Below are 27,514 nucleotides of genomic sequence, written 5' to 3'. Positions count from 1 at the left end.
CAATGGAGATAGATCGAAACTCTTTCATTTTTATGGGCAATCAGTTTAATGGGCCCTTGTTCAAAGAGCATTCTGCTGTCATACCTTCCATTAAGCACCATGCACCCAATAAAAATATAAAACTATAAATTAATCAATGCTACTACTTACAATCATTAACTTAATGATTCATTTAACTTTTTTGTATTACAAGGTATAATACATTTTGACATTTCTTCTCGTGTAACTATACTTACTCAGCAAAAATAGGTGTAGGAGGATTCCAAGTATGCAGTTTATTAAAATAATCTTTTAAAACACATAGTTTTTCTCTATAACTACCTCAGTCACAGCTGCACTAAGTATATCTTAAACAAGAAGTGTGAGTGCTGTTTTTAGATCCATTCATTTTTGTAGCACAAAGCTCAAAAAGCTAAGATGCAGCTCTTTTGATTATCACCTGTAAGCAAAGCTTCAAAAAGATTTTCACATATTTTCTACCTAGTGTATCAACCCTATAAATAATCACCTCTGTCAGTCTTCCAACTAGAGCTATGGGGTTTTTCATTTGCTGGCTTTGTGTGAATAAAATAAAACTTTAAGAGATTTTTTCAGTTGCACATGAGGAAATAAACTGCTCTTAATCAGTACCAGCCTTTAATTCTTGCAAGGCACATTGCAGTTGGTTGTGTATTGGATCACAAGATTCAATGTCTCTGTCCCAACAGAACCTTCTCAAACAACTTGGTCTTCTACATGTCCTACTTTTCTGTAAAAGACTCCTTAAGTGATCTCTATGACAGAATATATCCTAAGCCTATGTCCCTATATACACCAAGTCTGTGCATTATTCAACCTAAACCTCTGAACAAATTTTAAATATGAACAAGCCTATGAACAATTTTTTTGGTTTTGATTTGCAGTTTTTATTTGTTTGTCATTTCTTATTCATTTTCCCTACTTCTTGGACTGTTACCATCAAAAGGGACTTCAGAGTTTCACTTTAAATATGACTCAACAGCTAGGACTAACTTTAACTCTTCCTCTCAACAGTTACTTTTGCTCTCCATATTAAAATAGAAAAACATTCTTTTACCTTAGAATGTCTTAGAAATATAGAAGAGACTGAAAAAAGTTTTAACAATGAAAATAAACTTTGGGCAAATTCAAAGACAAACTGACCTGACTTCTACAGGAGCGTTTATTTTTAAAAAAAAAATGTATTTTTTTTCCTCTCTTTGGGTACTCCATAATTCAGAGCAGTTCAAGGGCTTTTCCATGTTATACTGCTTGCAGCTAGTGCCTGCTAAGAAAATACTCCTAACCCACCTCTGACCTCTTTTCACATTTCTGTCCTATTGATGGTCATGAAAAGTGCTAAATTTCTTCTATTGCAGAATTCTCATATTTTCCTGCACAGCTGTTTTCCCTGCACCAGAAACAATTGTTGAGCAAAGTATTGAGTTTATTTGCTATAACAGGCAAAACCAACCAACCAACCATTATTTCAGATATGTAAACCATCATTTTATGTTCTCCACAGCATATTCTTGTATTATGGGATTAATGGAGAACTCCACACCGTAAGAAAACCTACTTTGATTCACGCACCAATAACATGTAATCTCTGTAACTTGTAACCAATATTACTCTTACCTGGACAGACCAGAGAAGTCAGCTTCTTCTTCTTCACATCTCTCATCTAGTTCTTTCAAAGCAAGAGTGACATCCTCTTCACAGACAGATTCAGAATAGCTTTCAGGAGCTGCTGCTTCCACGAGTTCTGGGGTCTCTTCCAACTCCAGAGATTCCTGACAGACCAGACAGTCTTGTTGTTCATGTAGCAGATATGACCCAGTGTCTTCACTAGCAGTGCTGATCTGTTCATCCCGTACTGCTGAACTGCCTTCCTGTGAATCACACAGGCCTTTATTACTTTTATTGTCAGGGCTTATGCATTCTAATCAGTTTTTGTTATGGTAAATTAATGGTTATAAAAATTGTTTACAAATATCCATCTAGACTTTACTCAGCTCTTTGGCTTGCTCATGCAGTTTTACTGGAGCAAAGACAGGCAGTCTATTAGTAATGCTTGTAACTTCTGGTAAACATTAATATCCTAGAATGTGACTTATTTAGAGCAAACAATCTCTCAAATATACTCAATTACATCTGTTAACAGAATACTGACAGAAAAATATCTGCAAACAGCCTCAAACATATTGAGATCAAACACAACCAAGATTTTTGGGGTTTACTTTTCTAGATAAGGATCTTGTGCTTGCCTTTGGGGTCTAGAAGCAGCACAGAACATTTCTTGTCCTTCCCACTCTCCATTGTAACAACTTTCCAAAGCGTAACTACTGAGCAACAGTGTAATAGACAAACAATGGAAAAGGAACGTTCCACGGTTTTTGTAATTTTTCCATTACTGCTGATATGGGCAGCTTTAAGGGTCTTAACCCTGACTCTCTAAATGTAAGCTTTCAATCCCTGGCAATTACAAAGAGAGGATGATTAAACTCAGGTAGCTGATATGAGAATGACCCTTCCCTCTTCCTCCATTAGCATTATTATATTCATTAACATTGCTGTACTGAATGGAGGGATTTGAATTTAGTTAATTATGATGAATTCATTTGAAACCTTTTATGGATTCCTCTGTGGAATAAAAATAACACTTGCTATTTCCTAAAGGCACAAATTATCACATATTTCCATTCTTAGTGTGCTGGTCTTCCTCTACTGGCATATTCAAGGCTGGTCAACAAACCTTTGGACAGCCTCTAAGCAAGCATACACAGCACTTCATGGCTTTCAGCACTCAAAACAGATCCTCTGACAGATCAGATAACTGCACATGTATTAGATGAGACACTTCGGCTTTAAATGGAACCATATAATAATTTTCTGTCACACTGATCCTAACCATATCTCACTTTGACTGTGGTACTCCTCAAGGTGAGGCACTTCTAGTGCCTCTTTTGTGGAAGTTAAATCTGGAATTTTATTGCACAGAACAGACATTTTGTGCCACTGAGCTAAGGCACACAGGAACACAGGACACTTTTCCAACACCACAGCAAAATAATCTGGATTGAACCAATGGTCCATTGCTGTTACGGATGATAACGTATGACACAGAGCTGCACTAACCATGACTGGCAGATGTACATACGAGGGATATGCTTTTAGAAAATATGCTAATTACTAGTTCATAAATGTACTTCTAAGTTAGTCTTCATTGTGCCATGACTTCTCATTTCTGAAGTTTTCTGTGTATCATTCGACATGACTTTACTACCAACGTGAATGTTCTTTAAGTATGTTAAAAAGGTGATTCATATAGTTATATAGTTAACAAGGCCACAGAACCTTAGGAAAATTACTTCTAGTAAACCATTCCCTCATAAATCTACAGCGCAAGTGAGCAAAACAGAGGACCACTTTAATCAGAAACCTTCATATACTTAAGCTTGTAAAACATATTGTACAAAATTAAAAATATTCTTGTAAGCCCGACTGTAAATTCCCAACCAGAATGTGAAATGTCTTTTTGCAAAGATAAATTCTGCTACTGGGAATCAGCCAAATACATTTAAGTAAACTCTTCACTTAACTCTTCAGGATCCCTCCCAGAGAAACAAGGAACTGAACTCAACATCTAACCAGCACACTCTTGGCTCTAAATAATGGCTTCGTTTTTTTGATGTTGCCTTAGTTAAATTTTGATACATATTTATTTATATTAAAACCACTTTGCTAACTGACAGCTGGCATGCAATGAAAGGCTTATGTTGAAAGAGTTGTCTATGAATCCTAAAGGCAGTCTTGGAAAATGTAACAATGAGTCCCAGCTGAGAATGTACCATAAGCAAACAATGGGGAAGGCAAAAGTCCTATTGTGGTGAATTTCATTCTATAAAATCCCAGCATATATATTGCTTCGTGCTTCTGAAATCTCAACATGAAACATCTATCCTATGTGGAAAAAATCCATCCAGATTAAATGTTCTTCCTCACTCAGAATTCTACTGGATCAAAACCACAAGTTGTAGACACATGAAACGAAGACAATTTGTTTGACAATCTAAGCACAGGTGTTCTACAACAATTGAGATGATTTATCAACTCCAATGTAATAAAACACTTTAAAAAAAAGGCACATAATCATAATCAGAAAATATGAACAATGTGGAGAAAAGCAGTTTGTGAAATTCAGAATACTACATCTTTAAAAGGTGAGGATTTTATCACAGGAAACCAGTCACTTTCCATTTATTGTATTCTAAACAAGTCTTCTGCTCTTACAGTTTTCTTCATGAAATATTAGATGTGTGTGGTCTGCCTATTACTAGGAGTGATTTGTCTAGCTAGCAAACAGGTAAACCAGAGCCTTTGTTTAGAAACCCAGTCACTTGACCAGTCAGTAGACTGGTTAAACCAAACTGGCTGAAGACTCATTCTTAGGTGTAAACTGTGCACTGGTTATTCAAATGCACATAGGAATGGCTTAGTTTTCTGGAAAACTCAATAAAACTGCATGTGTTGTTAAAGATGGGGTTAGCAATGCTTATCCAAATAAAAATAAGATTGCCAGTAGCATAAATAATTTTAACCAAAGAGATAAAATTCCATCTAAATGAAGCCACTTCAAATTCCAGAAAAATTGTAGCAGATGTATTCAAATTCCAGAAAAATTATTAGTGGGGTTTTAAAAATTTTAAATGATTCAGAAGTTTTAAAAAACAATAAACTCAAGTACTCACAGATGTGCAGACGGTCATTAGCTTGAAATCTGTCTCAGTCCACATGGGCCTTTCCAAAAAAGTATACCACTAGCATTTGTAGTCCTTTTTAAAGGATTATTTAATGGAACCAACTGCTAACACAGCTGGCCTGAGGTTTTATTCCCATATAGCACCAATCACATTAACCCAAAGAAAGCAAAAAAACCAAGGCACCAGAAAAACCAAAACAAAACAAAACAAAACAAAAAACAAAAAAAAACCAAAAAAACAAACAAACAAACAAAAAAAAAACAAACAAACAAAAAAACCAACAAAAAAAACCCACCCAAAAAGGTGGGGGAGGGAAATTAAGAAGTATTTGAAAGAAAATGTTGCTCAAGAAGGATTTCAACCACATCAAGTAAAAGCATCTTGAATATTGGCCTATTTTTATTCTGCGCCATGAATTGATCATTGTCAGCCCTTTGAGAATATTTTTAACCTGTGGTAAGTTCCCTCAGTCCATCCCAAGTAGGCTTCATACTGAGGGAACACTTCCTAAGTACAGGCCAACAGGTTAGAAATATTAAAAGCAAATCAACTAATCAGTGTAACAGATGAAAATTCATTTGAAAAGGAAGCCAAAGTTGCTACTAAAACTAGAAGGAGCCCAAATCAGCCATGCACCAGCCCACATTTCTCCCCACCTCAGGCAGCTGGTTGCTAGAGTTATCTAGAGAAGAAGCCTCCAAACTGGGGGTCTCAGTTCTGATTTGAAGCACCTCTTCTGTTCCCACACTGCTAGTGGAGTCTTGAGACTGAAGTGATAAACCAGCATGATCTGATACTGTTTCATCTATGGTAGAATCACTGATTAACTGAAAAGAAAGAAACATGAAATTCTTCACAGCTTATGAAACATAAAAATTACAGGGAAAAAACATAACAGTTTTGAAATAGGCTGTTTTGGTATCATTAGCTATTTGAATTTAATTACATATTATGAATTAAACAGCTTTACACTAAAACCATTACAAGCATCACATGTATTTCTGTAACACTTGAAAAGAAGTTTTTCCTATAAGAAAAATAATTTCCTTTCTTGTTCTTAAAGGTTTTTGGCACTGGATAAATGCTAGACTGAAACCACTGGAAAGCAGAGTTCTTTATTGGAGGCAGCATTAACACAAACTTTCCCTGAGGTCTGACAAGCAACATACCCATCAAGCTGCTCCCCATCAAGTCAGTTTTTTCTTAATTTAATATATGTGATGCAGAGACTTCTGAGTGGCTAGCATTCTTGATTTTCCTCCCTTATATGTACACATGCTTCAAAATCCATAATTCCATTAGCAATTTCGTTGGTTAAACACAACTTAGACTCCCACAGCAACACTTACTATTCTTGTTCTTGTTTAGCATATAGGGGTTTTTTTGAGCAAGGAATCCATGAAGACACAGGTATATATAAGACATGCAATTCTGTGCTTCTATTTAAATAAACACAGTAAGTGTAAAGATGCTAAAAAAAAAAAAAAAGAATGTTGTACTAGAATCTGTTGAGTATCACCAATGTGGTTAAGTTTTTCCATTCATTGGTGTTGTTATGAACAGAAAGCTTAGCCACATTAATTTTAGTTCCTCATTACTTAGGCTGGAAGTGGGAGCCATGTTTATCCATTCCACATGCAAGGGAAAGCTTCAAGTTCTCCGATTCCTTTCGCGGGAAGATAACTCACCATCTGTGAACGAGACAGTATCTGACTTGCAGTCAGTGCTGCTTCTTCTTCTGAAGACTCATCAGTATCTTCCTGGTTGGTCAAGTTCAAGCTGGGTGTGCTACCAGAGTACTGACATTCCTGAAGGGATGGTGTGTCTCCTTTGTCAATACTGTCAAGAGAGCGTCTACGAACGCCCCAGTTGAAGTTGTCCATGCTTTCACCCTGTAATAAATAATAGTTTGCACACATATGTATGTATGAATTTCCACATAAGAAAATTATTACACAAAATGCAACAGAGAAAACACAAGTACCAAATGTGTTGTGAACAGAGTTTCAATCAGCCCTTTAATTTTATTCAAATTTTAAATACCTTGTTAAATGTTTGTAAATAAATTAAAAGATATGGCAAATGAAGTAGAAATCTTTGGAATAGCTTCTTGGAAAGTAACTCAATATGTAATCTAGAACTATATCAGTATTGATTTAATAATCTGACTAGAAAGTACAAACACATCACAGACAACAACAGATGAACAAGCCAGGGCACCAGGCTGCAACTTACCTGCAGCTCCTGGTTAGCAAAAAGGAAAACACATATAATTAGAAAGAACGAGGACAAACACTTAAAGATACTCTAGAACCAGGGAAAAATGTTTTATTACATAAGATTTGCCAACAGTAAAAGACTGATTCAAGCTCTGAAAAAAAGCTTTAATCAAAAAGCTAGTATTAAAAATAATGTCTCTTTCTAATGGGAGGTTGATTTAAAAAAAAAAAATGAACAAACTGACGACAAAACACTCAAACCAGCATGCTCATGATACATTTCCTTTAGTGTAACATGTAAAGCAACTGCTTCAACAAACATTGATGAAATTCTTTAACTAACACACATGAATCTATACTGACCACATCCAACTGACAAAGCACCATCAACATTAATTACATACAGGGTGTAGAAGAGATGTCATTAACTGCTTTACCAGCTACTTTGTGTCAGTTTTGTGATGTGCACCCTGAACACCTAGAGCTGGATCCATTCCTTTTTCACATTTTAAAGCTGAGATACGTGGGTTTCAAACATCCATCATACTAACTGAAATCTCTATCTTAAAACCACTATTGTTTGAATTCACAAATATAATAACGATCTTTGATTTTCTCAAGCATTTTGTCAACCTTCAACAATTCATCTAAGTAACATGTAAAACCTGCTAAGTTCACTTCACCAGTCTACAGACAGCTACTACAACACCACATCTAGCCCCAAATGTGGTTCCAAAACTGGCCTAACAGAGTATCTCTTGTGGCAGCTTTAAGAGATCACCATGATGCATTAAATATGCAAAGCAAATTAAACATTTTGTACTCTCTATCTCTTAGTGATTTCTTTTGCTCAAAAAAAAGGTAGGAAAAGTTATGGCACAGCAAAAGAATTCCAGCTACAACAAAGTAGTACTACTGTAGGCTGAAGCATTTCAGTTTAATCTGAATATTACTCAGATTTTAATGTAAAAGCCCTCATTCAGACTGTTGACATTGAATTATTAGCAACAAAGAACATTCTGTATTTTTTGGTGCAAAACTAGGCAGCTCTTCTATTAAGTGCACAATTTATATGTCACACCCTAAATTTGTATAATCTCTGCTTTTAAATTTTATTCTGAAATACAGCACTACATGTTGCATGCAGGCAAGTAATAAGAAAGAAACTGTCTTTCCTTAATTATGATCAGCTATTAAAATAACACAGAAAATGAAGTTAAAGATTACACTGGTTTGGCAAAGTTTTCAGCTTTTGGCATCCTACCTGCAAAGTCCTGACTAGTGTTAAAATAATGTTTTACTACTACTGAGCCTCAATTCTGAACTGTTTGACTACCTGTATTCAATACAGGAAATTGTATAGTGTGTGGTTACATCTATGCAATAGACCATATTGAGCCTGTGCTTTTCCTAGAAGGTACAAATACTGGCTGAAGTGAAGCAATACATAGGAATCAGGAACAAAGTGAGATATAACTAAAGTATTAGGGGGAAAACTGCAGGATTTTGTAAAAAGGGCTAGATAAATCAGAAGAGCAACCAGTGTTTAGATAGGTGGATATTCTTAGTAACTTGTGGACTCATGACCAGCAAGGGTCTCCATTACAATTCAGTGTTTTGCAGAGACTTAACAAAATCACTGCAAGAAACTACAAAGGATTTGATTTTTCCTCCCCAGTCCTTTTACAGTCATACTTTAAAACTTCAGCAAATTCTGGTCTGAAGCCTTTTATTTATCCCAAACAAATAACATTTGTTAACAGAATCTTTACTATTTCTCAATACTTAATTTTGGTTTACCTCCCCTCTCTCTTTTTGACAGGAGGAGAAATGGAGGAAATGCAAGAACTGCAATAAACCAGATATAATGTAAAAGTCAATGCAAGCAATTATAGCAAGCAAGTCAACTGTATATAATGAGATAGTGTATACACTTCATATACAATTTATCGCTTTGAAAGCCTTTTGTCACATTTTCAAAATCCAGAAACATCCCAGGAACAAAGACTATGCCATTTTCTTAACATACTCTTCCATAATTAAGTTTTCTACTGCACTATACCCAGGTGTTCACCCTGTCATTGCCTTATATTGCCGTATCACTTCACTTTCAGATGTCAAATCACTTAACTCCCCCACCTAAAATTTCATCTCTTCCCCCAAAAACCACCCAACGATTTGCAACTACTTAACATTGCAAAGTTTGTGACACAGGTATCTTTATCTAGTTAAGTTCAATCATGTCATAAATTCTTCCGAACTGGATTAGTTAGTAGAGCTGCCAATTCCTTAGAATTGCACCAACACAACCTTATTTTCAGAATGTTCTCAAATGGAAACACACAGAAGAAACCCCAAGGTCTCACCTCTGCATCTTCCAATTCAACATCTAAAAAGTCAAAGTCTTTAAAAACTCCAAATTGTTGTTCACTAGTATTGTCTTCTACAGCCACTTCCTCCTCTTGAATCACTTCTTCTGTTGCTGAAATTAGACTCGTTTGTTGATCTCCAACTTCCAAGTCTTCATTAGAAGAAAACACGACCTGCAGATATAGGTAAAAATAGAAAAAAACCCTTCCAATTTCTGTAATTCCAAGTAATCTATCCTGCTTCCTGCTATTTTAATAGCATTAGTGGCAGCCAGTGTGTGTAACAACATAGTACTAATGATAATACTAGGGCAAGTGCAGAATGCAATTTGTTTCAAAACTAGTTGGATTTTAAACTAGGAGTTTGTTCCCTCCTTCATGTAACTAAGAGTTACAAAGGTATAAATAAAGAGAAAAATATTTCCTCCAACCTTAATTTTCGTAACCACGCTATCACTCAAATCTAATAACAAAAAAGTTCATCATAGTATCACCCACACGACACCTAGAAATTTCTGTGGAAGGACTGTATACCTTTAGAAGGGATCCAGTGCTGGCCTCCAGTGATGATAATCTTAACAAATTACAATCTTCTGCTTATTTCCATGCAATATTTTTAAATCTCTTCAGTTTCAGCTTTCAGGTGTCTCATTTTATTTATTTTAACTTCCTCCACTAGATTAAAGATCCTCCACCCACCAATATTTATCCCCAGCTACAAACTTCTATGTAACAATAAAAAAATATGATCTACATGATAACCAAGGTAAGTGACTCAATTTTAAAAGCTCTTAATGTCATCACCACCATCAAGTGTAGTACACAGTGTGGTTCTTTACATTGCTGTACACACAAGTAACAACTCTGACCTATTTCTATTCAACAGTTACAACTATAGTTCCTATTGATATCCATGTTAGTTTGAAGGTATATGATCCACTGGTTATTTTCAATGGATTCTATATTTTCAATACGGCAATAATACCCTTGCAGTCCTCAGCCACTGCTGCCCCTTCTCTCAAATACCCATGTTATTTATAATGGGCTAGACAGAGATTTAGACAGAACAGGGGAGACCAAGTTCAATCCTCTTTTCTAACCAAGACAATTAAAATTAATATGTGCAATGTCAAACATACATTATTATTACATTATATTATTATTATTCTGGAGTGGCAGTGTAGTCCTGCTCCTCTGTGCAGAAGTATTAAGGATTAGTCTGATCAACAGAGCTCCTTAGCAGTCAACTAATTTAAGTTGAAGAGGAAAGAGGCTCATAAAAGGACTACGAAAAAAATTATCTTGTTTCGATAACCACATAAGATAAAAATAAAGAATTCACCCTAATCATTTACTTTTGTTTTAAAACATAACAGTCCTACCCTCGGAAGACTGACCTAAATTCACTGAGACAGCAACATTAGTTTTGGCTGAATTTAAATACTGTTTTGATGCCTGTCTAATAAAGAACAGTGCCCACTGGACTTCCTGAGGAATAATAGTAAAGCAACACTTATCATTCCATCTCTTTTTTGCTGAACCAAACCCAGTTTGTCCAAACCCACTGTTCAGAACTTCATCAACACCTAAAAATGCAATAGCATTCCACTACTCAAGTTTAAAAACCAAAACAAATCACCACCACCACTTACCGAAGGATTCTTGGGAAGTCCAGATTCTGGACCACACAGAGAAAGCACATTCATTAGCTTCTCCCTAGTCCTCCTCTGAAAAATATACCAAAGAAAAACACATAGCATGGTGGGGTCCAGGTAAAAATATAAAACATCTGCAATTCAAACTAGTCATACTGTACGCTGACATCCTCTGAAAAGAACGTTATAATTTTTTCTTTTATTAGCTTTTAGTTCATGGTGTATTCATTTACTGGTTTGCTAAGACACAATATAGATTTCAAATTACAGTTCAAAAAATACTATTCTAATACATTCAAAAACACTGTCTCTAGTACATGTATAAAGTGTTTGAGACACAATGTACCTGAGATAGCTGTGGTCTCTTCCAGCTGACAGGAACTAGTGCATTTGAATTGGAGCCTGATGAAGTTGAAGAAGTGCTCCGGGTGACAGCAATGACTTTTGGCTTCCCATTTCTACCAGCTGCACTGTGTTGATCACCATACTTATTCCCAATAATTGGGGTCTAGCAAAGACAACACTTTCTTAAAATTCAAATCTACATTAATAAAGACTACATATTCAATTTTAGAATTTAGTAGTATATAAAACGTAAGAGGGTTTGTCTGTTTGTAAGCATTCTGTAAAGCCCATGTCTAATCCACTGAGCCTCAATACACTGGAGAATACAGAGCTGAATACTTGTACCCTACGCAGCAAGCTGCCATTCTGCCCACTTGTGTCTATCTGAATTATGCACATTTTATGCTGACAACTGAGTCATATTTTTAAACACGCTTTAAAAGTGACTGTGCTCTAAGTTTAAAAGATACAAAGCTTCTCTACAGAATCCTTCCCTGACGTGAATAAATTGTTTAACAGACCAGCAACTTCACGAACACACACACACACTTCTGAAAAACCAAAGACCAAATTCAGCCCTTTTGACAGCAAATGCTAACCCAACGAACTCTGTGGGAATTCATCTTGTCTCAACTATTTGCATGCACTGAAACTTCTAGTAGTGAACTGACTTACCAATTTAAGTAATGCTCCTAAGACATCTATGCCTCTAGCCATTAACTAGGAATAGCTTCAACCAGGGAGCTCTTACTTCAGATCATTTCTAAAGTTTCTAAAATTTTCACATCCCCATATTGCACTGCAGCATTTGGCTACACTCCCCTTTGCAGAAATGGAATCAGTATCAAGGTATTTTTCTAATGAACCCTAACTGAGGGTAGGGGTGATGTTTTTAACTACATGGGGTTCTTCTCCAGTTGTGTCCCTCTCACACTGAATTTCTCATATTTTGTATCCTACTCTCTCCTCTAAATTTCCTCCCCCTTCCAAAGTCATGCCAAAACTGCAGTACAGGGTTTTAATCCTCTCAGCCCTTGAATGCACAACCCTTCATTTGTTGAAAGCCTGGAATGTGCAGCTGCAAGTAGCAGCCAGCTGCATTAATCTGCTCTCTGACACAGCTGAAATACCCTTGAGAATAATCTGATTGACTTCTAGTAATTAACTCTCCAGACATTCAAAAGGGGGAAAAGGCAAAAACACAACATAAAAGAATTAGAAGTTTATCTTTCAGTATGACTCTAATTACAAGTACGCAAAACTTCAACCTCTGCCATTCTTTAAAACTGTATTTATTTTAAAACACATATATGGAGAATGCTAACAGAAAAAAACCCCTGAGTTTGCAACAGCAAGTCATTACTGCATTGTAATTAAAAGATCATAATTACCTCTGAGATATCAAAATGAAAATCTAAGGTCTTCCCAGGCAGCTCCTTGGAGACATTATTAAAAATTTTTGTGAAAGAGATTTCAGGAGAACCTATGTCACCTCCATAAGACTTTGGAATATCATTAGGCACAACAAGGCTTGCTGAGCGAGACACCACCAGTTTCAAAATATTAAGGGCTTCCTTCCAATATGGACTCTAAAGAGAACAAAACAAAGCACAAAACATTCACTTCAACCAAGCTGGCAACTTTTATGCACAGTAGGATTTTGCAAGAATCCCAAAACCAAGCACTCTGATGTCCTAGGTGTGGTGAAGGTGCTAGCACAGATGAGCAACTTCAGACCTTGAAGTGCCAGGGAAGCAGTGGCAAGGGACCAGGGCATCCCACAGGGGGGGGACAGGTTCAGCCAAGCAAGCTCAGTAGGTCCAGGTCACTGTGCTACCACATCACACTCAGTTCCATGTCCCTCACTCGATGTAGTTACACTGTGATTTTTACCATTGTCTGAAATATCTGCCCTTCGTGTCCCAGGAGATAAAAACTAACAGTATTTAAAAGCAAAACAACTTCCATCTCTTGGCATCTTTAATATATTACAGTTATGGGCAGAGTTAACTGAATTTGAAACAAACAAAACTATTTTGTGCTTGAAATGCATGAGGAAATATGTAAAAAGATTCTAAAAAAAAAAAAAAAGGAAAACATTTATAAAGTTTATATACAGTGTCAAACCAATGGAGTGCTTAAAAAAAGCCAGGGAAAAGTATGAGAATATAAGAGGCAGAGCCTGAGTTAAGTGTGCTCTCCTTAAAGAGATGATTAAGGTAGTCTAAGTTATTCAGTGGTTGCAACTACACACATGGTGGAGCAAATCAGAAGAGACTTACAATAAAAGCATCACCATGCAAAGGCTAAGATTTACACTCCTGAACATGTAAGGATTCTGCGTGACACTCAAATCTTTTGATTTCTGAAATTAGCAGGATGTCTAGTTTTTGGTTGGTTTTTTTTTTTATAATTAGGCCATGTTTGTTAAAATATTTTTTATTACATTAAAAACCCACCACTTTCAATACTAAATAGTATATGCCTCATGTTTCCTTGTAGACAATGAGAGTCTTCAACAATCTCCTGAATTTCTGTGCATCATAAACATCAAAAAAAGGAGTCTCAAACTTGAACCATCCTGTAGCAACTTAAATTTCTTAAGATACACTGTGATTGCAGAGGACTAAAAACCACCAGCTTAGTAACACCACATTTAAACAGGACATGTTAATTTAGGATCTTTTATCATTCACGGCAAGATACTTTATTGTATCAAAAATACAATGGGTTTCTCTGGAATATTTTTTTGCTAGTGCCATTCTTTTGATAGCTTACATCTTCTAATTAAGATGACATTCCATGGTAGTGTGGGTTTGCACAGAAAACTCACAGAAAGGTCAGGGGTGCAGTAAGCAGCTGCCAGGCCACAAAAACTATAGCTAATGCTAATCATTCCATTTTGCCTAATGCACTCTGACAGCAGCACAATACCTAAAGTACATATCCATCAATAACAAAACATCCAGGGAACACTACTTTTCCTGGTTAATTATGATTAAACCATTTGACTGAAATACATTTGGCAATAATGGAATTCAGGGAAAAGAAGGAATGGAAAGGGGGAGGGAAAAGAGAATGTTGTGCACTGAAATGCTTTTATGCTCCAGGCATTTTTATAAAATCTTTCAGAGAGATGTTAGACTTTCTTCCATGAAACAGATTTTCAGTAAATTTGTGTTCCAAGTACAAAGGCTCAAATTACCTTGGGCAAAACACTGTTGTACATCTTTTGGGGACTTTCTTTAATAAAAAATGCACTCAATTCCATTAAGGTGCACCTTAATGTTCCTCACAGATATATTACCGAAAGTGATTTAAATATGCATTTAACCATAAAACTTTCTTTTGAAAACATATACACATCAATAAAACATTTGTCTAGTTTAGCAGTAAACATTTCCTCATATTTTAATAGTTCAAGGATCATCTCCTCTAACTACATATGAAGAGTTGCCTATATCTGTGAACACATGCACATTCACCCAGATAAGTTGTCCCATAAGATGCAAATTGCATTGGACAAATACATAAGCATCTAGTAAATTTAGTACACAGCAAAAAAACCCAACCATGGAATCTGACTTCAAACAACTATTTTTATATGTGATATAAATTCCCCCCCAAATTCAAGTGTAATTTTGATACCACTTTGCTAACAAGCAGAAAGGCTTTTACAGTTCTTCCAAGTACCTACCTGAACATATTTACCAATAACTTTTATGATTTCCAAATTAAACTGCTTCACTGGTGCTGTGGAGAGGTCAATATGACTCAGAAGACTGTAAATGATCTGTAGCAAGGACTGTTGCATGCTCGATAGCCCTTTCTCTAACAGCTACAAAAAGTTATTGAAAATACAAGATTTAATTAGAGCCTTTACTGGTAGTCAAAAGTGAAAGCAAACATTAAAATACAGGTAACTTCCACACACATTTTTGCCTTCAAGAAACTTAAACATACCACTTCCTGGTTTTCAAACCTTTGTTTTAGCACTAAAAAATAGTAATGCAATAGAACAATGTTTTCTGTCCTAATTCATTCTTTCCCCTAAATTTTGAAATATTTGTTGACACAGACCTAAAGCAGCTAATAATAAAACACTTCTCACGAAACAGAAGTGTTCACACGAATTCCAAATCTTAAAGCTGTATGAAAAACAATTACAGCTACACTTTAAAGAAGGTTGGTAAACACAGTTGTATGAACAAAATCAGTACATACAAAGTAATTAATGAGAGTGAACAAGCTCTGCAAGCTTTTCATACAAGGTACTTTTTTAAAGGTAGTAACAGTTTTACTGTATGAATGGCTGACAGAATCATATACTGATTTCTATGATTTAAATTCTCTTCAATTACATATATTACACAATACTTACAACTGAACTTTGAAATTAATTTTTTGAGCTGTGATAAGGACATCTTTAAATGTGCACTTGGCTAAAAAACGTTCTCTTAAAATTTGCACTAAGCATGTTCTGTTAAGGCCAAGATAGTATATACTGATGTGGTACAGAATATAAATATCTACTACCATATACTACTATCACAAAAGAAGATCCTTCATCAGAGGGATCATAATTTCAAGGTACATTAAAACTGCTGCACTCCAAAATGACAGTACACCCATTTTAATATTATTTTCCCATTACAGATGATGTGCTTTATTCCCCCCCAGTATTCAGAATCATGAAAAATAAGGAACTGTCAATGAGCTGTCAACAGAAGATACACTTTTATAAAAATTTTACCTCTGCAAGATAAGTTACGAGGTTAAATGTGGCATCTGAGAAGGAGTCATGCAAGTATCTACACACTACATTAATCCAGTTAGAACAGTCTCTGGAGTAACTGTGTGTGCTATATAAACTCATCATATGAGCCAGATTGGCAAGAGTTGGTGACTTCTCCTCTGCACAAACCTGAAAAGCAAAACCATATTTAATTGTATTGGAAACGATAGTATTTTAATCCAAGCATTCCCAAGCCATTATGCACTTCTCCCAGATTTCACTTGATTTTCTAATAACTGAAATCCACCTGACCACCAAGCATGACCTATGGTTTCTGTTGAATTTTGGTACCATGGCATCCATGTTCCAAGTTTATCTACTAATCATAACAAATGTATCTCAGCTACATCCCTAGCATTAATTTCTGGATTTGCATTAGGCACATCCTCCTTTGAGGCAGTTCTGTGATCACATATCACAGCCTGGGCAGCCAGAGGCCTGTGACTGCATCTCCGGTCCCAGACAGCACTTTTCTATTCCCCTTTCCACACTCTTTGTTAAAATGCAGACTGCTAAGCCAGCACAACACCATCCTGGCTGGCAACTGCTGCTGTGTACTGTGTACTGCTTTAGCAGCCACTGTAGTCCACACATATCCCGAGGTTAACTACTGTCTACAAGTAATAGAACATATAAACCTTTACTTCTCTACCTGCCAGTCCGAAAGCCAAGGATCCAAAAGCTAAGGATCTAATAAGGAAATTAGGAAGTGTGCTTAAAATGTGACCAGGTTTACTTTTAAAATTACAAATGGAAATATCAGGCAAGTAAGAAAAAAGTCATCGATATCATTAATAAGGAAATCTGTTCTTTACATCTAAATTTTAGAGAATAAGCTACATGTGTTTTTACGTTGACAAATTCAGGGGTCGACATGAGGTCCAGCTATATAAATTAGGACTGGATCCCATCTTTAAAATAATATCTTTTATAGTTATTGCTGTATTACTATTAGAATCATGTCAAAGTATTACATAAGGGAGCCAAAAAAATACAGAAGCAATGCTGGTATAACCTCACCGATACTTGTCCAAGCATCTTGTTACATACCTTTGCTATCCTGTCAGCTGTTTCTTTACAAAACTGGGTTGGGTTATCAAAATGTTGGATCAGATGAGGAAGTAGGCACAAGATGTTTAGGGGAAATCCTAAACACATACATAAACACAGTTATATGAGCCCTGAAGATTTTTAATATCACTTAATTTAGTGTTGAGTTATCCAGCATTTAAAACCCCTACAGCATGGCACATACATTCAGAGAGATATATAAATTATATATACACATACATGTACCTAAGTGTGTACGTATGAAAAACGTATATAAATGTGATTGTGTTAAGTACAAAAATGCATGAGATGAAAATATAATCATCACTGGCCCAATTAAGCAAAACTACCATGAAACTGGATAGTCTTAGGCAGTACAGTCACATTGTTTCTAAAAATGTGTGTGTAGTCCTAAGTGATCTCAATTAGCACAAGATAATGAAAAAAATACACTGCAGTTAAAACTCACTTGTAAGCAATACTCCACACAAAGTTTATGAGCAATCTTTCTTGGCACATAATCAGAGTCTGTAATGTATTCCCACTATCTAATAGTGTAATATCAATAACTGCAAAAAGCATTTCACTGAAGGGTTATTTTAAGGCAAATGCATAATTACCACTGATTTTGATCCCACTTAATTTGATGGAAAGAATATATTTTCATTACAGATTTACTAAAGATACCTGCTAACTGAGAAGGATCCACCAAGGCATGCCGGGAAATTGTGATGAGTTTACTGAGGAGATGAACTGTCATTTCTTGTGTAGATGCTGAAGTAAAACCTTTCAGGAAAAGCTGCTGAAGGCCTGGAAAGTTATTCCATTTCAGTTTATCCTGCACCTTTTCTATCTTTTCCCGACTCTCTAATTTATCCAGAGGCATGTGAATAAGAAGCTTGTTGAGTAGCTTGAGAGCCAGAAGGTATTCATACTCGTAATCTGACTCCAGCAACGAAGCTGCAATCCAAAATATGGTGGCCATCAAGTTGACAGGGTCAGTAGTAGGCTGCACATCATACATCCCTCCCTCTCTAAGGGAGGAAAGGCTTCTAGTCCTGGCCAAACTTCCACCATGATTTATCCTTCCATCCATTATATCCAGTGTGTTGCTCCGTCGCCGGTCGCCTCTACGCTCGCTGATTAAATTCAGTCTCAAAGAATTACTCCTTGTATTGCTGTAGTGTCCCAAACAACTGCCACTATTAATGGGACTTGTGCTTAGATTTATCTGTCCAGTGCTTTTCCTATTAGCTGCATACTTGTTTCCCATTACAGAATCATGATATGAGGTTCTAAAAAAAAAATCAGTATTACATATTATTCCATGCAAAATACTTTAATAACATACAGTTCAGAAAAAGGGAAGAAAGAAAAAAGATGTTACACTAATCACATACACACCCACACCCCCAGTGAATATTCTGCTTCATCACCATAGGAGTAATATAATGTACATAAATACAGAATTTGTTTATCTGCTATTAAAATATCCTTACAGCAAAAGGACAAGACTGCAGCATCCTGTTATCCCTTCTACCAAGTTTATTTGTTACAATCCCAGAATACCAGAAACATTACAGCAGAATTCAGCAAAATCAGAAAAATTAGCACATGGCTCAGGATTGTGTCCAGATGGTTCTTGAATAGCTCCACTGAGGGAGAATCTACAACCTCTCTGGGCAACCTGTTCCAGTGACTCACGCAGTGAAGAAGTTCTTCCTCATATTCAGGTGGAACTTTCTGTGCATAACTTTTTGCCCATTACCTCTTGTTTTATTGGTTTGCACTAAAGAGTCTGGCTCCATCATCTTGGCACCCTCCCTTTTAGATACTTATATAAATTAATGACCTAGCACCCCAAATTACTTATAGATATTATAGATAAAATAATTAATAAAATTATTTGCTTATTACCATACATTTGACTGAAGTATCTAACCTAGGAAAACCAACACCTCCCAGTTCTGATACTGAGAAATTGAGTGTATTCCTAGAAATCTCAACATCTTCAAAAACTTTGTGAGGAAGTCAAATAAAGATGTCTGTACACTTCAGATTTTTTTCAGTTTGATGGAAAGAGCTAACCACTCAAACTGTAATGAGATACCCAAATTACTCAGACTGTTCGATTACACTTCACACACAGCCAAGAAATCTGAGGCCTAAAGCAGACTAGTATGTTCAGTGTCTATATTCTTGAGAAGTTTCAGAAGAACTGACATTTCAGGACTGAGCTGCAAGGAACACCCTGAACACCTCTTTTTTTAAAAACTAAATTGGACCCAAGAGGGTAAATAGAAAAGGTAGGGATCCTTTTCAAGACATCTAGATTCCTATGAATTTTCCTTGAGGCAGAATGATTAAAAACAAAACACATAAGAGAACAAGCAATTTTGCTATAAGGCTACAACTATTCAGCAAAGACATCAAAATCATTTCATTACATTTGTAATCCAGACTTTCAATAATTCAAATGTATAAAAATATATAATGCAGCTTGACTAATAAAAGAACTTACTGAGAAAGGGCAGAAAGCAGATCATAATGCTTCATGGTTTCAGCCAATGTATCAATAGCAGACTCTAGAGTCAGAAGCAGTTCTATGACAAAACCCTGGGGAAAGACACAGGCCATTATAAATTATGCAATATGCACAAGGAAGATCACAGAAAATCTACTGAGTAGTAATATAAAAGTATCAGTAACTAAATTATTTCATGCTTCAATTAGAACACGATCCTGATGAGACAGCTCAAATTAGCAGTACAGCTTCAAGACAGGGAAAAACCTTAATTTATTTCTAAGTATTCACAGAATTCATTCTGGTTTGCATTATTTTTAAGGATAGGCTGAAGGATGGAGTCACTCAGACTCTCATTTTGCACTATTAAAAGATTAGATCCACTCTTTAGATGTACAATGACAGTAAGCTGAAAAACTGTTAATACTTTTACAGGTTAAGCTCTTAATGAAAGAAAACCTAAATTATTTTCTATACAGCTGAGCTCAGTGTTCTCTAATAATGAAAGATATGGTGTTTGCAGGTAACAGAGTATCAAAACTCTCTGAAAGTTCCTCTTGCTGTAGAAGAGAATGTGCACAGCTCATCTTTTCATCAGTTGATTAGGTGAAACTTCAGAAAGTGTCATGATTAAAACCATTTGGATATTTGGAATATTTCAAAATAAAAAAACTTTTTAAATTTTGCTGTCAGTAACTAATAAGGCAAATATATCCTTTTGTCAGACTTAGCTTTCTAATCAAGTGAGGGGAAAATTCAAATACCTGAGCTTCTTCTCCTGCATCTCCAACAGTTTCTACTAGTCTGGAGAGCACATCAGAAAGTGTAGATGCAGTGAGAGGCTGCTTCAGAGCCCTGAAAATCTGAAAGGACCTCCCAGCATAATGTCGAGAGGAGCAGGAAAGAGCAGTTTGCAACGCGACTTCACTGAGACGGTGTTCCAACTGATACCCTCCTAGGAAAACAAATACACACTCCAGCAACACTGCTTTGTAAAGAAGACAAACCCACTTGAATTTAATGAAGAGTAAATGGCCAAAGTCATTCCTAACTTTAAAAATACTCTCACATCCTCTACATTTTTCTCAAGCTCTGTTAAGTTTCCAAAAACCTTTCCAGGCATATAAACTTGTGTTCCATAATACTTATTGCTGGAGAGACTTGCAGACGATAAAACACTTCATATTTGAATATTAAGTATCCATAACAAATCAGTAAGATATTTTATCTCATTCCTATAAGATTATATTTAAATCTGCCATAATAAAAACACAAACTGAAGTGTACAATACACAAGAAAAATCTGTTATTTAGAAGCACTAAGCAATTACCTAGAGTGAATTTATAGATAACCTGCATTCAAAAATATTTATTTAAGTTTGCAGACTTGGACATTCAATCATGCATCAACTTTTTCCAACATACCTGAGCTAGACTGTTTAAATATAGATACCACATGCTTTAAAAACACAGTTAACTGTTCAGCACTCTTTATATTAGGGTTCTTGGCCGAAACATCTTCATGATTCCAAAGTGGGCCCCTTTTCCTAAAATATAAAAATTAACAGAATGTAAAATACAGCCTTAGTCATTGATGCCATTTAAATGAAATTTGAACCTTGAGGTTAACTGCAAAACAATCTCCTACCTGCCACATAAAAGAAACCACTTACAAGTGCAGGTTCACAACTACCCAGTATCATACAACAATACACAAGGAGTTAAAACAAGGTGAAAAGGAATATATCAGACACAACTGAATCAGGGTAAATAGAGGAAAAGATGTGTCTATTAAATAATATTTAGCTATCTATCAAACACCATGATACAACTCCTAAAACAACCTGCTTGCTTCCCATTTTCTTCCCATCAATACTCCATCCTATTCTACAGTTAGGCTGATGCAAAGCAAAAGTATCAAAAGCTGTGAGAAACAGGTAGGCTTTCAGATTGAGATGAGAGCTTTATATACACTGTCACAGAAACTGCACAAGTGTTGATGGTTTTACAGATGTTCTTTGCAACAAATTCCTGATTTTTGAATAGTCAGCTCTCTCCTACTACACACAAATCTTTCAGCTCCCTACTCATCTCAATGTATTCCTGCCCTAATCCCTCAGATAGAAAAGTGAATTCTATAAACTGTGTGGCAAGCAAAGGTAACAGACCTGAATGGAACATGGCAAAATAATTTTAAACACTTAGGACATGAAAGGTGGTCAAAATTCTCTGAGAGTGTTGCAAAGTTAAGAGCTGTTCATAGGTTGCAACACATAAACCCCCATACTGGTGATGAAACAGAGACAGAATTAGACAATGTGATGGATAAATAGTAAGGGTTTTGCCATTTTCTTCTCAAAAATGAAAATGAAATCTTGCAAAAATGAAAAACGAAATCTTACCTTGAGGTAATAAATTCTATGAGAGTTTTCACTTTTTCATCCTGCTCTACTGAAATGTCAACCTCATTGAGGATTGTGGTGTGCAGTTGAGAAATGGCAGCACTTGTATTTCCTAAACTGATGCTAGAAGAGGTAGAACTTGAACTAAGCCCTGAGTCTGTCATTGGGGAGGGCTGGTAATCCGGTATAAAATCATGAACACCTGCTGAAACAAAAACAAGATGATGATGAGCTTTTAAGGAGACAGTTACTAATAAATACATTAAAAAAAAAAATTAGCCCTCTAAAAAAATTAATCATTTTACAAATGTAACGAGAATAATTTAATGAGAATAAATTACATTTGATTCTATATTAGTAATATGACAGCTCATCATCTTCCAAGGCATCTCAACTTAATAAGTTTAGACAAATTATAGAAACTACTTCCTAATAATAAGCAGATAATGGTTTTTTGTTAAAAGCCAGTCCTAGTGTAACTGGCAGAACTTTAAATCAGCAACCACCAAGTATTAGCTAGTGAATCAACTCCAGGCAGAGCTCCTCTGACTGCACAGTTTCTCTTAAATTAGTTTAATCTTGCAACCCCAAGATTTCTCTGTTCCACGCAAACAATTGTGTGGCAACAAAATATAACTGCAGTGGCTCCTCACATTATGCCTCTATCCATTTATGAAGTGCTGAGAGAAAGTAAACTGGCAAGGAACACTGGCAGGGCCTTTGACAGCAACAACTGTACACTGAGCTTGAGACTCACTGACATCTGCCACAAATTTTCACCCTACAGAACCACATGGTTTGGACTGGGGCATTAGCTGGTACAAATAAAATAAAAAGAAGGGAATGGTTTGTATAGGTCACTGTATAGGTACACTGCTACAATTCTGCTGAACAGGTTCACATAAAAGAACTTGTCCACTAGGCACACTTTTTAATTCCTCATTGCCACAAAAGCCAAATTAACAAACCAGATGAATATTTTTGGTTAGTAACAAAACCACCTCTGACATGAACAAAACAGAACAAACAGATTGCATGGGAATCTGCTGCCACCTACTGAAATAATATGAAGTACCGTGTTTTTAAAAAAATGAACTATTTCTTTAGACACTTCAATAGGTTCTCACCATCAAAACAGTCCCTTCATAAGGACATATACAGGAAATACAGAGTGTCCTGTATACTTACAATATTGTAATGTTCAGATGAACATTAGAAGGTAGGATCTCAAAGAAGTATTCTGACAGCCAATAAACAATGCAATTACAGCTGACAAAAATCAGAAATTTAAAGTTGCTATGAACAAGTATTTCCCTGGGTTTTATTTTCAAAGGCATCGTAAAAACTTATTTATTAAAGATCCAAAACACAGAGCTCCTTTTTAGGTTTCCACTATTTAATCATTCAACTGTGCTCCCTCCTTTGATGACTGGGCACGAAATGTTCACATCAACTGTATTCATTTTGACTTCATTCTAATGGCAAGGGCTCAGGAAAATATTACAAACAACAGAAATATTAATAATGCCTGGAAAAAGAAATAACTTCCTGTGTAATTTTAACAAGCAAGACTTGATAAATCAAAAGCATACCTGTGAAAGTATAATCTAAATGGGCACTTTGCTTGACAGTAAGCACCCTGGACTCATTGAACTCTCTGTTTCTGAGTAGGACAGAAGCAACAGACTGGACATTACTGCCAGATCCCATCACTATCAGTAGATGCAAAAGGAGTCGTTTACAGTGCTCATAGACTTCAGGGTGACAGTGGTCAAAACCTAACACAAAAGGAAAATGAAAAAGCTTTATTACATTCAAAGGGCACACTGAATTACATTGTTTAAAATACAGCAATAGTCAAATTGGTCTGTTACACTTTATCAAATAATAGATAAAATAATTTACTAAACAAAGTTTTTTCAGTGTTTCAATATAGAAACAAGAGCATACAGATTAACAAACATTGATAAAGCCTCTTGTTTCTCACAGAGTAGTAACTTTATCTGTGATTGGTATACTAATCAAGCTGAAAGATACGTAATTGAATTTTGAAAAATACTAGGTATTATCAAATTAATGGGATTTCAGTACAACGGCAAACATTAATTTAAATATGAAAAAGAACAGCTAAGAATTCCCAAGTTACTATACATATTTCTGTAAGAATTAAGTTACCTATAAAAATTGCATGAAGCAAAAGATGCAAGTATCCTCCCCATTCCACCTTTACACTGTGGTCAACTATCAAGTCAGTCAAAAGAATCACTGCTATATTGCATCTAAAACAAACAAAAAAAAACTGTTAGAAGAATGTAACATGAACTTTACAAAGAGCTGCAAAGAGCTTCCTATGCTTCTAACTTGTATTCTTTGCTTATTCTATAAACATTCAAAAAGTTGTGTTATAAGGGAAAAGATGAATGCTCCTGATGAAGATAGATGGAAAAACTTGAGTCCTCCAAGATAAAAGGTTGAGAAATCTTAAATTGCTAGATCTGTGAGTAAACCCACAAATATACTATCTACTGGTATCAATCTGCTTTCTTTGAATTCCTATATTTGTGCAACATAAATTAAAACGTAATGAATTTCCATCAGCAGAGTTAAAACAGTTACCTGTGAAGTGACATGCCTGGAGGAGAAGTTTCAGGCAAGTAATCCACCAATGGTGACCAGCAACCTCCAGAAGGTGGGAAAGGTAGAGGCTCTCCTTGATTGTGCTCCATCACCTTCAAACGCCAGTTTGAATACAGAGGCATTGAATCACCTAATACAACAGAAAATTAAACCAGAAATATATATATAGTCTACATTTCTGTACCATCAAGCCTTCAGAAGAAATAGTTTTAAATTCTTGAAAAGCTGAGATCTGGGAGAGGGGAATGGGAATCAGCTATAAACAGTAGTAGTTGGACACAGTTTTAAACTAGAAGTGGTTATTCTTTTTGCACAAAGATGATTCTACAGACGACACATACGTAATAGAGTAAGATTTAGTTGAATAGGTTCATAAAAATTATAAAAAATAAAGGCAAAGTGATCTAATGTCATTTCCTTGAAACCTCACATCAGATAGGGATTAAGTTAAGGCTGAGTCCTAAGATTGCATTGAACTAATTTTGAAGAGCATTTTTTCATAGGCTAAGGAAGTATTTCTCAAGAGCACCTCTTCATAGATCTCACTAACAAAACCCCACCAGTTCTACATGTTGGATAATGCTGACCTGATATATGGAGTAACTCAGAAATTGCCACTTTTGTAACAGCCCAATCCCAATGCTTGACAAAAGTTACTGCTCAGAAAATCAGTACATTTATCAAGAAAACACAGAAGGACATTTAGTTTTTGATTAAGCAAGCTTCAAAGTGGAAGAAAAACACGGTCTATTTGGTATGAGAGTACACTGCGTTACACATCCATAATATTTGTGTGCTTTAAAAGGAGATGTCTTGGACTTCAGAATAATCACTTAAGGCTAGAAACAAGCCAGGAGACTGCCACAACAGCTCAGTACTTCAGTGACTGTCCTTTTGGAAGTATAGCTGCAGAAGTTTCAGATGTTCACAAATGTATCAGCTCATTATCACCTTCTCAACTGGAAGTGACAAACTTCTGACAGAAGGAACATGTGAAATATCATCTGCTTCAAAAAAATTAAAAATACTACAACTGTGATACCAGACATTGCCCATCCAAGCAGTAATAAACTGCCTGTCTGCCCAGAACATCCAACAACCTGTTACTGACTGTTTAGCAGATTCTGCATTAGTATGCCTTTACAAAAAGCTCTGTAGAGGACATTAGGTATTGCTTTCTTGAAAGGCAATAAGAACCACCTATTCACTCTAACCTTCATAGTCTGCACAGAATCAGTCATTAAGGAGAGCATAAGGAGACCCCAATGGGCTCTTGTTGCTTCAGTACAGCATGGGACACACACGGTTCCAAACCAACATCTACAGCTCAAAATGCAGAAAAATGCCTGTTGTTCAGGAGCACAGGAAAAGGAAGGAAAAGGCAGTGCTGTATCATGTGCTGCACCATACCCAAACAACCTAACTGGTAGCAAAATCAACTGTCAAAAAAAAATGGAGTGAATCCTAAGAAGACAGTCTGTGGGAGCACTATAATGATCTGGATCAGGCTGAAATAGATCTGATAATCCCATGCAGGTTAAAGTACAAAGTAATTTTCATTACTAACAGCCTGTTAGCTGAAACAAGAGTTTCAAACAAGTACTCTGACAAAGCATACAGAACCCACTAATGTAACACATCGTTTATTGTCTGACCACTGCACTCATTTTTGCCTCGTTACATGATCTGTTTAGCTTTCCCTAGCAGTGCCACAATAATTTTTTTATCTCAGGCACTGGTACTAAGGTAGCCATAGTTAATAAGCCTCTGTTAAAGAAATATCTCCAAAAGTATAATGGATTTTCAGGATTTTTACCTCTGTCCTTACCTTTGCACCTCAGAAAAAAACAAACCATAGATTGCAAAAAAATAAACCAAAACACATTTTCAAAACAAGCTTGAAAATTAGTCACGTGTAATGAGATCCTTTTTCCCTGCTATATTTTCCTCTGTTATGGCTTTCAAGAAAGTTTTGTACTCGTTGTGTAAACAGGCCAAGGACTGCTATAATTTAAAAGAACATTTACTTCTAATTGTTTTAAAACTTCTTTTCCATCACCTTTTTCCTAAATCTCATGTTCTTCCTGCTAAATTCTCTGTTTCTTCTGCCTAACTGTCAAAGGAAATAGAGTAAAACCACTTCAGCTGGGAAGATGTTCACAACTCATTCCAGAGGACAAGAGAAGGAAAGTGTATTATCTTTCCTTGTACATTTTATTGTCATCAAATGTATCCAAGACTTCAATACCAGTACTAAGGTAAAAACCTCCTATTTCTTAATAGGTTCATGCAAAAAACACTGATAATGGGGATTCCCTTATGTTCCACAACCTTCAGAAAAAGTATTAACTTGTGAAATTTTTGTTTTCTATCCATAGAAATATTTTAAAATAAAAATCTTACTTTTTTCCTCTTCATATGATCCTCCCGAGCTGCTGCTGTAGCGAGATTCTAGCCTGTGGTGCTGGCGGTTTAAGTTACTGTTCAACCCACTGTAGATGTCTAGATGTACATAACTGTAGATACAAATAAAGCAGCACTAGTAACTGACATTCTCTGACAAGGATTCATCAGGGTCTCTCAGTAAAACCGTATTTCAGCAAAACTGTTACACAAAACCAATTAATTTTACAAGGACAATCAACACAATGACAAAGCATCTCAGCTGTATGAGACACAGCTCCTGTAGCAACACTAGATAAAGGGATTTTAGGAGATTATCCACTATTAATTATATACTATCCATTATATTCCATAT

General features: G+C 35.9%; 1 protein-coding gene across 1 annotated transcript in view; it reads right to left on the bottom strand.

Moving 5' to 3' along the window:
* The window catches only part of LOC103811207 (protein furry homolog-like), a gene marked incomplete at its 5' end in the record, with an annotated part of 43,024 nt that extends 15,752 nt beyond the window's left edge, over positions 1-27,272 (bottom strand). Inside the window, 19 exons of the mRNA XM_009084160.1 lie at positions 1,636-1,889; positions 5,417-5,587; positions 6,449-6,652; positions 9,346-9,522; positions 11,001-11,075; positions 11,350-11,511; positions 12,740-12,937; positions 15,046-15,186; positions 16,102-16,272; positions 17,194-17,291; positions 17,881-18,488; positions 19,715-19,809; positions 20,482-20,672; positions 21,143-21,264; positions 22,120-22,324; positions 23,712-23,897; positions 24,295-24,398; positions 24,736-24,886; positions 27,160-27,272. Coding sequence (XP_009082408.1) covers positions 1,636-1,889; positions 5,417-5,587; positions 6,449-6,652; positions 9,346-9,522; positions 11,001-11,075; positions 11,350-11,511; positions 12,740-12,937; positions 15,046-15,186; positions 16,102-16,272; positions 17,194-17,291; positions 17,881-18,488; positions 19,715-19,809; positions 20,482-20,672; positions 21,143-21,264; positions 22,120-22,324; positions 23,712-23,897; positions 24,295-24,398; positions 24,736-24,886; positions 27,160-27,272 — 3,426 coding nt within the window. The remainder of the gene's footprint in view (positions 1-1,635; positions 1,890-5,416; positions 5,588-6,448; positions 6,653-9,345; positions 9,523-11,000; positions 11,076-11,349; positions 11,512-12,739; positions 12,938-15,045; positions 15,187-16,101; positions 16,273-17,193; positions 17,292-17,880; positions 18,489-19,714; positions 19,810-20,481; positions 20,673-21,142; positions 21,265-22,119; positions 22,325-23,711; positions 23,898-24,294; positions 24,399-24,735; positions 24,887-27,159) is intronic.
* Between the last annotated feature and the right edge of the window lie 242 nt (positions 27,273-27,514).

Source organism: Acanthisitta chloris, unplaced genomic scaffold (assembly GCF_000695815.1).
Source record: "Acanthisitta chloris isolate BGI_N310 unplaced genomic scaffold, ASM69581v1 scaffold38071, whole genome shotgun sequence".
Lineage (NCBI taxonomy): Eukaryota > Metazoa > Chordata > Aves > Passeriformes > Acanthisittidae > Acanthisitta > Acanthisitta chloris.
Note: the sequence above shows the minus strand (reverse complement) of the source record. Positions and strands in the feature narration are given on the sequence as shown.